The following is a 14,145-nucleotide window of genomic DNA, read 5'->3' on the forward strand; positions in this document are numbered from 1 at the left end:
TCCCTTTGGAAAAGAAAATAAACTATAAGACTAATTTTGTTTCAGATGTAGAGTTCACAGTGAGTAGTTGTATCAGTAAAATACTGAAATGAGCCTTGCTGCCCTAGTGAAATGAAAATCTGCCACTCTGGTGCTCTCGTGTAACCACAGTTATCTTAGGGTGTCAGGATCGTGTGTAGAAGAAGGATTAGGCTCTCTGGTCTAGGTTTTACATAGGCTTAGCATAGTTCTGATTTGCTTCCTATGCTGATTCCTTGCCAATAAAAAACTCATTGGCCTGTTCTGGTATGTCTGACTCCTTATTTAGGCAGCTATGGTGAACTTTTACATTGATATAAACAAAGGAAATTAAAGCCCCAATGACACATGTAGCCACTGGATGATTTACCAGCAGCATTTTGGTTAAACTGCAAGTAAGGGATTAAATTATCACAAATCCCACAGCTATGGAAATAAGGCAAGTGCTCATCAAGGAGTACCTTTAAAGAAGACAGACTTTGGGAATGGGATATGCTTCTGCATTGTGCACTGTATAACTGTGCATAGTTTAGAATCTCTAAACATAGTTTAGAAGGGAGATTAATATGTGAGAAGCTCAAAAAAACCAAACAAAAAATATTAAAAGCTATGCTTAAGGAACAATGCCTTGACTCCATTTTCCCTGGGAAAAATGGTCATTTAGACTCACCTATTTAGATTTTGTCAAGCCAAAGGGATCTGTTTTAATTGTAACAAACCATTGACAGAAATAACACTTCTTAAACACATTAAAAAAAAAAACAAAAACACATTAATTCTCTCTCTAGCTAGCCAGTAAGACAAAAAGCCAAGTGCTGTGGAAATTCTCCAGCCTTTTATACATACTTGAGTTGAAATGACAGAAATTTATAAATTGGCAGGTCATTAAAATTATATTAAAGCAAAGCAATCATATTTGTAAATTAGCTGTGGTGTAATACATGTGCATTCTAATTTTGCCCCTGAACTTTCATCACTGTGTAACTGAAAGCAGATTTTTACAAACGTTTGGGAGAACCAACGACATATATGCTAACTAGTAACAGACATTTACTTAATACAACTGAAATCTTTAACAAAAATTGGTCTTTTATTGTCATTCTCCATCCCATTGCAGGTGTACAGCATCTCTTTAAAACAAGTTCTGAAAGCATCCACAGAGACAGCATTTGCCTGAAAACCTCTTTTTTTAGTACAGCAAAATACATTCAGTTTCATTGACAATCCCTGAATATGAATACCAATGTTGGGATCCACAAGCATGGTAAACATATAAATGTTCTTCTACATAGTTAAATGTGGTGGAAATCTGTACAATGCTTTATCTTTGAGTTTTAGTGGCATTCTTTCCACCCCCTGTCAAACTTATTGCTGAAATTATTTGGCTTTCTCAGGCAGAAGACTGTTTTCATTTGTATGTAACAGCATTTTCCTCCATAACAAACAAGATGTGAGTACTTCCAATAGAAATATATCTAACGTAATGTATTGAGCCTATGGATTATTTTTAGCACACTCCCATCAAAGGAAGATGAAGTACATTTTATAAATCTATCCAGTTCTTCGGAAGCCAACTCTTCATTTTTCTTCTTCCTGGTCTGGCTTGACTTTTTCTGGCTGCTTTGAAGCACATTTGGTCATGATTCTTTTTCCCTGGCGAAATCAGAACTTCTCCTGTTGTTAAAAAAGTGGATGAATTAGATGAGAAATATCCTTCAGCAACTAAAAGCTCTGACCAAATTTACCACTGAAATAAATGGAAACATTTCTCAAGAGGCAATTAGATCATGTCTATTGAGATAATTCTCTAAAATCCCATACAAATGAGGAAGCTGGGGGAAAGTGGAGCATCCTAGGGGCTTTCAGTCCTTTGTACTCATCATGTTTTGGGTTGTTGTGAGAACTGAGGAAGTTCTCAGTCTGTTTTACACAATTCAGTGGCAAAAGCCCTAAATTCCTTCATTAAGTATAGGTGACTGTATTGAGAGCCCTGCATTTAGTGCAGCCTTCCAGCCTCTGGTGGCAGCACAAACCTCCACGTGCCACTGCTCACGGAGACCGCACATGAGAGAGAGGAAGGAGCCAGAGCACTAATGAAGACTTCATCCTTGCTTCCATCAAATTGTCTGTAGACTAAGAATTACTGCAAAGCCTTTGCATGGAATATACAAATTCCTGCCTCTCTCCTCAGGCTGGATGAAGGGAAGAACCACTCTTGTACAGCAACCAAATGTTGTAACACAAACATCTGCAAGGTTACAAGACAGGGTGTCCAGGGCATCCCTCTCCAGTCTTGCAGCAAGGTACTGTTCTGTCTTGTTTTAGCCTCCCTGTTCAAATCATGGAATTATTCATATCTCTAATTGTAGCAGGAGCAGGCATTTTTACAGACACACCTGCATTCTCACTTATTTCAAATATTTTATTACCTTAAAACACATCCTGGTAAAAAAAATTATCCAAATTAAAGGAAGGCTGGTAATCATATCCAAGTTCAAAACTAGATATGAAGAAAAGATAAAGATATTTTAAATTCTATGTTTTATGCCATTCTAGACTTTCTTTTAATGCCAGAATAAAATTCTGGATTTTATATAATTTGCCCTAGAGAATGTTGTTTGTTGTTTCTATCTTTTCTGGGCTGATAGGAGATTATTTCAGAAAGACCATACTAATATTAAAAAAAAAAAACAACTTTATTTTGCAGCATTAACTTTATGTGCATAATTGAACTTCTGAGTTTTTCTTCATGTAATGACAAGTGAAAGGTCCTTAGCATGGTTTTCACTTGCTGCATTTACTGCTTTCTTTGAAGACAGAAATAAAATTTATGGATTTGTCAGCTTTTGCAACTATTGTTGGGAAGTAAATGTTCATTTAATTTGCCTAATTTTGTATTTTCCTTGCAACCATCTTCAGGATGGTAGATTTGACTGAGGAATCCCTGTTGTTTTGACACAGACCTGGTTAGTTTAGCAAAAGATGCCAAGTTTTCTGAGGCAATAATTACTTTATCCAGATGCATTCTTTTGTATTTTTCCATGATTCAAAACAGATTTTTCAAAAGGGCTGAACTAAGTATACTTCAGTGGCTTGCTTTCTCTTCTCTTGCAAAAGGTAAAAATAAGTATACTGTAAACACAATTTCCTGGAACTAGCAAGACCACACAACTACTGAATTAATGAAATATCGTTGATTTTGACTGAGTAGATAGAAAACGAAAGGCAAAATATTTATTCTGTCTGGTATGTTGGTTTATAAAACTGCAAGAACTCTTCTGGAAACTTTGATACTTTGATACATTTGTATGCTATTTTTCTCTGAAGTAACTTGACTAGCTCTATGTGAAAGACTGCAAAAGAGAGAAAGTATAATTTCAATCAGTAAAGTACACAAATCAAAATATTATCCTAGGCAATCACCATATATTAATATCTTTTAGAAGTAGCTCAATGGGGTTTTTTTAGCTTGCAGCACTGAGAAATTAATCTGGGAATCATAAGCATCTTTTCAGTTTTCAGCAAATAAAAGCCATTCTGTCCTTTGGAACTATCCCTATGTGAGAAGGCATTCAGCAAAAGAGCAGAGCAGCTGAATTTTTGGGTGTGGAGAATGACAGGCCCATTTGGCAAAAGTTTAGAAAGTGGATATGGAAAATACAATTCACTTCAGACTCATGCTGAACCCACTCTTTAGTGGCAATAACAACCTTAGAAGATTTAAAACCATGAAGAGGGACCTAAGTTTGTATTTCTTGCAAATTGTAAAGATTACTCTTCTGATTCAATTTTTCTTAAGCTATTTTTAAATTTACTTGCTTGAGCCCTTCTCTAAAAAAAAAATCTAGTCCTCACAATCCCTACCTCGTCAACATTTGAAATAAGAGGTGTCTTCTATCTCAGGATATTAATAATTTTGCATATTAAAACCATTCCCCAAATCTCTTAATTTTCTCCTTTCTCTTTCTCTGTGTCTTCCTAAGAATAATTTAAAAGACAAGAATTGCTTCTTAAGTAAACTGTGAAGAGGATTTGATGACACATTGATCTTGCACCTTTTTCGAGCATGCTGTAATTTAAATAGGTTTTTTCCTGAAAGATTAGAAAACTTATATGCAAATTTAATAGCTAGGGAAAGCACAAAAATCAATGGCATTGCTACCAACACCCTCCAGTTCTGTAACTGCAGCATTTTGGTCAGTAATCCAAAAACTTAACTCAATAATGTTCTTTTAATAATGCTGCACTGTTTGGAGCAATGGCTGCCTGGAAATCTGTTTTCCTGCCAGGTATCAGGGGCAAAAGAGTGAGAGGATTTTGCCTGCATTATTTATAGTGTTAATTTGGTAAATAATTCCTTTCTTTGTCTCATTGCAGTAGATTTATTTGTCACTCTTTGACACATCTTTCTGCAGCTGGTGCTAGCTCTGAACAGAGCATGAAAAACATTGTTTTTCTTTTTATGAAACTGAAATGTGAAGCAATTCAGGCATAATAATAAGATATTATCAAGTCACATGCTTTACTACTCTGCTATTTCTATTACTCCCCAGTAAGGCTGTTGCTAAACAGAGGAGTTTGGCAAGTGCCAATACTGTGTTACAGTATTAGATCTACAGGCTGGTAGGTGGTGGGAGCTGGAAAAAGTGCTGGGAATCAGGTTCCTACCACAGAGAGTCTCCTTCTTAAAAACTGTGCTAAGTGGGCAGAGGGAGTACAATTCTCACTTTTTCCCTCTTCACTTAGTGCTATGCTGGCCTGCCTGTGCTCTGGCTGGTTCCTGGAGTCTTTTATTTCCATTTTTTCACAACTCCATCTATTTGATTCACCCTTCTGGCTTTCCTCTGGAAACATGGAGGAGCACACCGACCAAGAGTGCAGTCTCTTCTTGGATGTGCTACAAGCACATGTTGACATAGACTTCTCATACACCCATTTTTGTATTACTCCCTTTTCAGATGTGTAGTGAATTATCTAAGTGAGAAATACGCTATTGCTGCAGTTAGATATTGTGATGCAGTTCAATTTATTTATTTATCTTTAAATAAAGGGAAATGTCCTGTTCACAAACCCAAACAATTATGTCTTTCTTGTTCTTCTTAAAGCCTCTTTCCATTAGAATTCCCTCTGCAAAATTTCTCTTCTTCTCAACTTCTTTGTGTGCTTGGGCAATGGGACATTCTTCTATCTTCTCAACTTTTTTACTTTTCCCCTCAAATACAGCTCCATCTAGAAACACCTTCCATTTGTCTATATTTGGATTTGGGTGTATGAAGAAACTTTGTAGTGTTTTGGGTTTTGGAGTTTTTTCCCTTTGGTTTTTCTTTTCTTTCCGAACACATCCAGAGATCAAATATGGATGTTTATCTCCAAAAACTTCAAGAATTGGTATAAACATCATAACAACTCTTATTCCTTCCTGGGCTCTCATTACCTGAAACAGATGGTAGAGGAAAGCTGGACTCCTGCAGGATGTTTTCCCAGAGGATAGCAATTGCCTTTAGTGACAGCTGGGCAAATGTCAATCTCTGACTCACAAGACACATATTCCATTAAAAAAAAATCATCTTATTTGGAGGAAACACAGATTTTCAGGCTTTCCTGCGGAATAAAAATGCTGAAACTTCTGTCCAGAATTCTGAAATCACCTTCAGAGTTTTATAGTCCCACTTGGAGTCTTCCCAGATACATCTATTTGTATATTCCCACATATGTCCTTATACAGGAAAAAAAACTTACAGAAGGCCTTGAAAACTTCTCATTAATGCTGGAAACAAACAAACAATAACAAAAAAAGCTACTCTGATAAGTAATAAAGAAACAGCAATAATTTCATGTTTGCTATGGAAAATAAGTTTGAGTTAACATGAGCTCTTCTCCATACTCCAGAGCTTATGGATCTTCTGGGCCCAAATCTCTTCTTGTCCCTGTGCATAATATTGGAACATTTAAAAGAAATAGGACTGTCCCAAATCAATTTGAAACTGCTTTAGAAAAGTGTTTTGAAGCTGGAATACAGCTTCTTATGCTACAATTCTGTTATGAAAATGAGGCCAAAATGTACTCCCTGCTGTAGTGTATGAATGCATCTAAAATTACTTAAGCACGTTTCAGTACAGATGGCTCAGCACATCAGTCCAGCTCTTGGCTATGTGCCAGTTAGAGGGTCCAGTGTTTGCAGTTCCATCTGTATGCTGGGAACAAGGGGTCTGGCACAGACTGCTCCCTGCTTAGCCCAAATGAACATCACTGAACTCATTGAAGTCATTTTGCCTTCAGACTTGATAAAGCAGGGACAGAAGTTAGCCTAAAGTGGGATTTGATGCTGAGGCAATTTGATAATGAACATGTCTCCTCACTGATGTCCCAATATCTGAAAAAGTAGATCAAGTTCTGAAGCTTGAAGTCTTTGTTCAGTAATGTACTCTTGCTCTCTGCTTCAGCTGGAACATGGTGTGCAGTGCAAACTTGGGCCAAAGAATTCATCTTGTTTTTATGAGTTGTTTTATTATTATTTTAAGTTATTATAATAATATCTTACAAAATTGCTGCATATTATAATAATACATTACTAGGAATATATTAATATAATCAATATGTTTATTATTAATTTTTAATTTAAAAATTGTTATACAACTTGGCCCTGCTACACTGACAGAAGAGATCTGTTACCAAAGTCAGGAGAAGTAGGATCACATGCTTGGACAAACTGCAATGATGGCAGAAAAAGCTAAAACCAGAAAAAGTAAATTATCTTTATTCGTACACATGGCAAGGCTTTAAATCACTTTAAGCACAAGTGATGATTAAAATCAGTTTTTTAAGGATAAAGTCCAGATGTCTGTGAAGTCATAAGGTCTTATGTTTGATTTTTTCCTTACTGACTTCAGAAGAGAAAGAAGTCCCAAAAAGTAGAAGAGGTTTCAAATAGACAGTAAATTAACTACTGAAGTGGCACAAGGACTAGCCATACATCACAGAAATGACTTGTGCACAGACAGTCTCCATCTAGATTAGAGAAGTGCACAGCTGAGAAAGCCAAGAGAATTAAAGAAGGAAGATATGGACCAGACAGATCCTGAAATAAAGTGTAATCAGAGACATTTGTTATGTTAGAAATACAGTGCAAGGTTACCTGGTGTGATTGGCACAGCAGCACTGCAGCTAGCTGTGCTGCATGGCTGTATGAAGCAGTAGATGCTGGTCCATGTGACTTTACTCAAACTTTTAATCACATTGGAAGTGTTACATATTCTTTCAGTGCCAGAGTTGTTGTGCAAAGGCAATATTGAATTTCACAACATGGTTCATTTCCAGGCAATCCAGTAAATTAATGTTTAATGAACATATGGGGTTTTATAATGAAGAATATTTCTAAGGAATAGAAGTTCTTTGATTCAGCTTCTTTAATGATTTATTTTTTTTAAAACTGAAGTGAAAGGAAATTAACTTTTCACCATTCTCAGGTCTTTATTACAGCAAAGAATCTCTGGGACATAAGCTGCATCCAACATTCAGAACTAAACATATTTTGGGCCAAACAAATGGGTTAGGCCAACTTTGCCTTTTCCTCACTAACAGCTCAAATATCCTGCACTACATTCCATTTTCATCCTTGCTTATATTCCTCTTACACCCAAATTCTTTAGATGGTGGTCTTGCTTTTCCAGGCTGATTCGGACTGGTGGGCTCTACCTTGTTTCATGGTGACTACATTACAAATGCTCAGCTGGTTCTTCCTACACTTCTTTCAAACCTGTGGGGGAAAAGCCAATGTGATAAAACAACAAATGATCACAGGAGAGGATGAGTGACCTTACAGAACGAATTCTGGCTTTTCTGCAAGCTTCAGAGCCTCGTGCATCCCTGCGGCCGAGAGTTTGCGGTTGATATTCCTGTATCTGCATTGCAGCAGGTTGCGATAGGTTGTCCTCAGGTCCCGGTTGAAGAAGGCATATATAAAAGGGTTAATGAGAGAGTTTGCATAGCCCAGCCATAGAAATGTTCTCTCCACCCAGAGTGGGATGCAGCTGCACGCTGTACCACAGATGAAGGGCCTTGCAGTTGAGAGGAGGAAAAAAGGCAGCCAGCAGACTGTGAAAGCCCCAACAATAATCCCAAGGGTAGTGGCAGCTTTCTGTTCTCTTTTAAAGATGGAAATGTTTTTCTTGTCATGCTTTAGGAGTCGTGAAAAATTAGTACATTCTTCAGATTCCTTGTGCAGTTTTACAAGTCCATTCACAGAAATCCCTTCCATTTCTTCCAGACGGGGAAAACCAGTAAACTTGTGTTTAGCAGCACTCCTCCTGGCAGCTTTATAAATCTGATAGTACATGAAAAGCATCACTGACATTGGAATATAAAATGCAACTGCTGTGGAGTAAATGGTGTAGCCAAAGTCTTGACTGATGAGACAAACCTTTTCATCATTTACGTTCTGGGCCCAGCCGAAGAGCGGGGGGATGGTGATGGAGGCAGATAAAAGCCAGACACACAGGATCATTTTGGCCATACACTTCCCGTTCTGCCTTACAGGGTACGTAAGAGGTCTTGTTATTCCCAGGTACCTGGAAGGATAACACAGAGTTACTACAGAGGGCAGGGGTTAACTGCTAATAGTTATTTCACTTACTCTGCCCTAGACCAAAATCTTTGGCTGAGTTTTCCATTTCAGAATTTTCAGTCCTCTCCTCATGTACTTCCGACTTGTAATTCCTGTGTCTTTCATGTTTAAATTTATAGTGTTAGTATTCTATGTAAAAGGTCTTTTATTCCAGAAGGAAATATCCCATTGGCCATAACAAGCTGTGATTTCTCTGAATTTGTTCAATCTTCATGCACATAAAGCATATTTCAGCTTTTAAGGAAATTCTGAAACCTAAATTTTATTTTCCTACCTTAAGAAATCTTGGAGTATAGAATGCTCATCCCACAAAGTCTATCACTTTTTGCATTGAGTGGACGGTTATAACAAGCAAGCATTCATCTTAACTCTTCTTATGTATTCAACAATTAGGAAGAGCCCTGCCACTAAGCTGAGATGATGAGTTGTCTTTCTTTCCTTCATGTTTCACGCAGGAACAACAAACTGCAAACTTATACCACGAGTAGACTATTTTAGTACTAAAACAATTATTTTTATCATCACTTAACTAGAAAGAAAATACATGTATTCAATGTCCAAACTTTTACTGAACAAAGTAAAAATCTGTCCCAGTTGAAGAAGACCTGGGGAAGAAAACACAGTTCTACAAAAAAGAAAAATGCTTATAATTTTTTCATAGAAAAAAAAATTAGGTCTGTTGACAACTTTTATATTTCCTAACTTGTGGTATTTTAAATTACGAATCTTTTTCTTACAAAAGTATTACTATGGCTCTACATAGCTGGGTAAGAATATCCTAAGTTTGAATTTACTTTCAACTATAGAAAATTTCTGTATTTCCTCTCTAACAATGGGAATTGTCTCTTATATGGAATCATATGCCTTTATTTAGACCTAAAATTTTTTGTTTCATTTTTGGCTTCTGCTCAACTGGAACTTACCTATGAGTTACTGTTAACTTCTCAAATTGCTCTTTTTCACTTCCTCCAAAAGAATTTAGAGAAAATCAGTGTGATTTGTTTTGTTACTTGTAAAAGAAATTGTTTCAAACCAAGTTCCTGAATAATGTTTTGGTTTCAAGAGCTACCAGTGTTTACTCATATAGTGAAAGTTCTGGAGTGTTACAAACAAGAACTACAGCAATGTGATTAAAAGTATTTTTGAGGAGCATGTTTTCTTTGTCTAGTCACTTAGCAGGAGAAACGTGAGATTTGCCTGGCTCTGTGGAATGCATTGTTGATTTTACTGCAGTGCAGGAAATCATGGCCAGTGCTCTTGCTTTATACAAGCACCTGGATATGATGGAGTTATGGGAGTAAAAGAAACATCATTTATTGATCTGTTCTGATGAGTACCAACAATCCTGTTCAATGATGTCTTTGGTTTATATCGCTGTTGTGACAAGCGTTACATGAAGGAAAGACTGGTTTATTGTGCCCTATTCTTGACAGGATGCACAAGTAAATCACAGTATGTCAGCATTTAGCCAGTGAATCTGTGTCTGGAGGGACCATGAACTAAGAATTCTTACTGGAATTGTCTGGGATCAGAGCAGTGCAATCCATGGACCGTGCTGCTAAAAAGGGCTGCTTCTTGTGCCCCTCACCAACAGCATTAGAATAAAGTCACTGGCCTAGCAGCCCTGGGCATCATGCAGAGACCATGGAGATTTCTGTGGTATAGCACCATGGCCAAAACCATTTTCATTCCCAGGGGGCCAAGGGTTTTCCAAGGTGCTCCAAGATATGAAAAAGAGGAATTAGTGCAGTGAAACTTCAGTTTAACAAATTAAAATATACATCACACTGCTTTAAGCAATGCAACTGAAGCAAGGGTAAGCTCTCAGCTGCAGACTTTAGGGGACAAGAGTGGCCTACTCTTAAAATTTGTCTAAGAACAGTCCAATTTAGGTACAAAACAGAACATCCTTTGTGTGCAAAGACTTCTTGTCATTTACAATGTGGTGTTTTTTAAAAAATCCTTATCTGCCTTCCTGAAGTGTGCGCTTCTATAGCTATTGCCCAGCTGGTCACTAAAAATAACACACTTTTAGGGTGAACTTTATTATGTAGCTAAAAAATTTAAACTGGATTTCTGTAAAAATCAAATCTGTGGGCTGCATATTCTGAGTGCCTACTGATGAATTCTCATGCACCAGAATATAACAAAAAGAATTCATGAAAGCATAAATATACTGAAAAAAATGAAAATTCATTAGTTTTGCCCTGGCATCACTTTTTTTGGAGTGTATCTTTTCTTCAGAAATGCTATTTGAAATTAAAATACGTTAATTAACATAAAAATACACCAGCATTGCTTCTGCCTTATTCATTTTGCTAAATGTAGTATGATGGGGGAAAGAAGTCAGCAGGCACAAATTAAGGAATGTTATCTTTTAATCTCTCTATATGAAATCCATTACCCTTGAAACCTCATTTGCAACGTCAAAATAATGTAAATCACTACTTTTGTCTAATACACTAGAGAATGTTCAGGGCTTAATAGATTCATGAACTTCAAAAATATTGTGTCAAATTCAGTAGGAAAATATACTTTTTAATGCTTAATCTTAAACTAGTACTTTAATAAAAAATACTTAAGGTAAATCAGCTGAACTTAACATATTCAAGTGTAAGTAACAACTTGAGGTCTTATTACTGGGAAATAATGAAGTCAGAGTCCCTAAAAAGCCCATTTCATGTGTCTCAGCTATCCCCCACATGAAATAAGTGTCTCAGACTTGTTATTCTGAGATTTGTTTCTTTCACATGCCACAGATGTTCATTTTGATCTTGGTGGAGATGAAACTGTGCCTGGGTTCTCACTTTTAAAAGAAGGGCAATGCTATTTTGTATTCTTCCTGCTCTGAATTTCTTGACTCAATGGTTCTGCCAGACAGGGCATCTCTCCATGTTACACCCAGCACAGTGAGGTCTGTATCTAGGTTACTCCCCAAAGGCAGATGAATGGCCTTTATTTCTTCTAAATTGGTCACGGCATTTTCCATTCAGCACTGCCTGATGCTGCACGCAGAACACTGAAGTGCAGGATGCTGTTCCAGCCCTACAAGAGGCACAACACACAAAGCAGTCACATTCTGCTGCCACTCCAAGGATGCTGGGTGAGTGGAAAACACTGAGAAGGAAAAACATGACACTACTGTCTAATGGATACAGCAAAAAAGGATGATGTGAACACTTTTCAACTGCATCACATATGTGGATAACAGACCCTTGCTTGGAGAGCTCAAGGTAAACAGTAGAGACCAAAACAATGGCAAATGGTGAAGGGCAGAGTAAACTTCTTGTAAATGCACGTGTATAAACACATGAGCACATCCCTGCTCTGGGTTGGCTTCTTATGATTTCCTCAGTGTCTCTTAGTCCCCACTGGGGGTTCTGCTGCAGTCCCATTCAGGTGTGAGGCATACATTGTGTGCCCAGCTCTGGGGAGGAAAAATGACCCCATCCTCTTTCTGGAGCTCTGTTCAAACCTGGGAGGGGGTAAAGAATTCCCTCCTTTCACCAGCCATTGTAAACAATTGCCATTTGCCACACACGATGAACACCAACAATGGAAAAGGTAAATGAACAAATCCTTTCCTTTTCCTTTACAAAAATCTGATTCCCTGTGACATAGAATTCTTTCTCAGTATCTCTAAATGCATTTAGAGACATTCAATGACAATAAATTGTCATACACAATTTAATGTAAAACCACTATAACCATATAGGTCTGCTCCTGAGACAATTCAGTTTGTGGGCTTTTCCATGCTGGCTTTTCTGCTATCAATTCATTACAATGACCACATAGAATAGTTTTTATCCTGCAGGGCTAAAAAAATCCCTATGATCACATAGGCAGATGGCTCTAATCCTCACACCTTTTGAAATATCCAGGAAACAACCTGAGACAGCTACATTGACTTAAACAATAGAAAGAAAATAGTAACAGGATGGTCCGATTTGTGATTGTGTGTCCTAAATCTTTCCTTCCTAGCTCCATTACATGGCTAAAAGATAAAAAGGACTTGCCTGTCACTGTGAGCAAAGTCATAGAGCAATAGAAAACCATACAGTTAAAAGAATTAAAATAATTTTGAAGTTTCCTGCCCAACTCAATTATAAATTGAATGCACCATTACACCAGCATCTCTTATGCAACTGTTGTACTCACATGTAATTCCTTTGTTTCTGATCTCCATGTACTTTATAGGCAGATAGAATTCCATTCCAGTTAGTCCACATTTATGTCTCAGAATTCACTGACTTGATCTAACAGATTCCAGAATCAAATCAGATCTTTCACTGTCTGACTATGCTTTTATGAAGCAGATTGGATTGCAATGGGATAAGACTAGAAACATTATACTGGAAAGGATACAGATGTGTATTGCAGCTATTTCTGCCAGGAATCACAAGACATTTTGTTATCACTTACCATTTGATTAGAAGTTGTGCTTAATGTGAGGTTCTGTCAGTTCTCCTACTGCTGTATTTTAAGAGTCATAAAACTGCTTTATTCCAAAGACACAACAATGCTTCCTCCTTTGCTGCTCTGTTTCTCTAGCACAGAAGCTTTCTGTCTTCAGTATGTATCTCCATGGAGGATTTCTTTGCAAACCCACACCTATAGAATCCCATCCTGGATTTCACCTGCAATAATAACTTATTCTGAAGAACTGTGATGATCTACTGGCTTTTCTTCCTTGGCTATGGTTCTCTCATCATTTTTCATAATTTTTTTCTATTTGGTTCAGCTCAACATTAAGAGATACTTCACAAGAACAGGAGCAAAATGCCATTCCTAAAATCTATCCAGCATTGAAAAATATTCTCCCTAGAATAGTAATGTATCTAGATAACTTTTTTCCTTTCCTTCAAATGTAAATGTAACAAGTTGAAACAAATGCCAGATCTGTTCTTTCTGTTATGGCTATGTCAAAACACCTAGCAAATAGTGTTTTCTTTTCAAAGATGATGTGTTTACACAATGCAAGAGATGCCCTGTCCCTCAGACTTCCTTTTAAATAAAACAAGGTATACAAACATACAAACTGATCAAGGAAATACTATTCCCACCACATACTTAAGTAATTGAGACAGAAGTAAAAGAACAGAAGCATAGAAAGGCCTAAATGGGGGACACGAGTATTGCAGTGCACAGCTATGGTGCTCTAATGTGACAATTGCCTTGTCAATTATTCTACAACAGTACTTTACCTTTCTGCAATACAGACTGGCCTCATAAACACATCATGATCACTGCCAGTTTATTTCCTGGGAAGAGGAGGATATTTCAGAGACAGTAAAATACTTTTCTCCTTAGCAGAAATGCTCAAAATTACTAATTTCAATGCATATATGAAACCTTTCAGAATATGAATTAGGTCACTTTAAAACCTAAACAAAACATCATGCAATGATGATTGAGAGAGCAGAACTAACAAAATCAAAACACTGCTCAGTGGATAGTGGAGAGAGTAATAAGATAAATACTTTGATTGGTTCTGTGTTCTATGT

General features: G+C 37.1%; 1 protein-coding gene across 2 annotated transcripts in view; it reads right to left on the minus strand.

The window, feature by feature from the left end:
- Positions 1-1,087: 1,087 nt before the first annotated feature.
- HTR7 (5-hydroxytryptamine receptor 7) overlaps positions 1,088-14,145 on the minus strand; it is a 29,595-nt gene continuing 16,537 nt past the window's right edge. The window contains exons 2-3 of one of the 2 annotated variants that reach the window (XM_068197627.1): positions 7,839-8,585; positions 1,088-1,692 (exon numbers count right to left, since the gene is read on the minus strand). In XM_068197627.1, coding sequence (XP_068053728.1) covers positions 1,656-1,692; positions 7,839-8,585 — 784 coding nt within the window. In that variant the 3' untranslated portion in view covers positions 1,088-1,655. Of the gene's footprint in view, positions 1,693-6,581; positions 8,586-14,145 lie in introns of those variants that run through there. The other variant, XM_068197628.1, reaches the window with a different exon arrangement.

Source organism: Anomalospiza imberbis, chromosome 8 (genome assembly GCF_031753505.1).
Source record: "Anomalospiza imberbis isolate Cuckoo-Finch-1a 21T00152 chromosome 8, ASM3175350v1, whole genome shotgun sequence".
Classification (NCBI taxonomy): Eukaryota; Metazoa; Chordata; class Aves; order Passeriformes; family Viduidae; genus Anomalospiza; species Anomalospiza imberbis.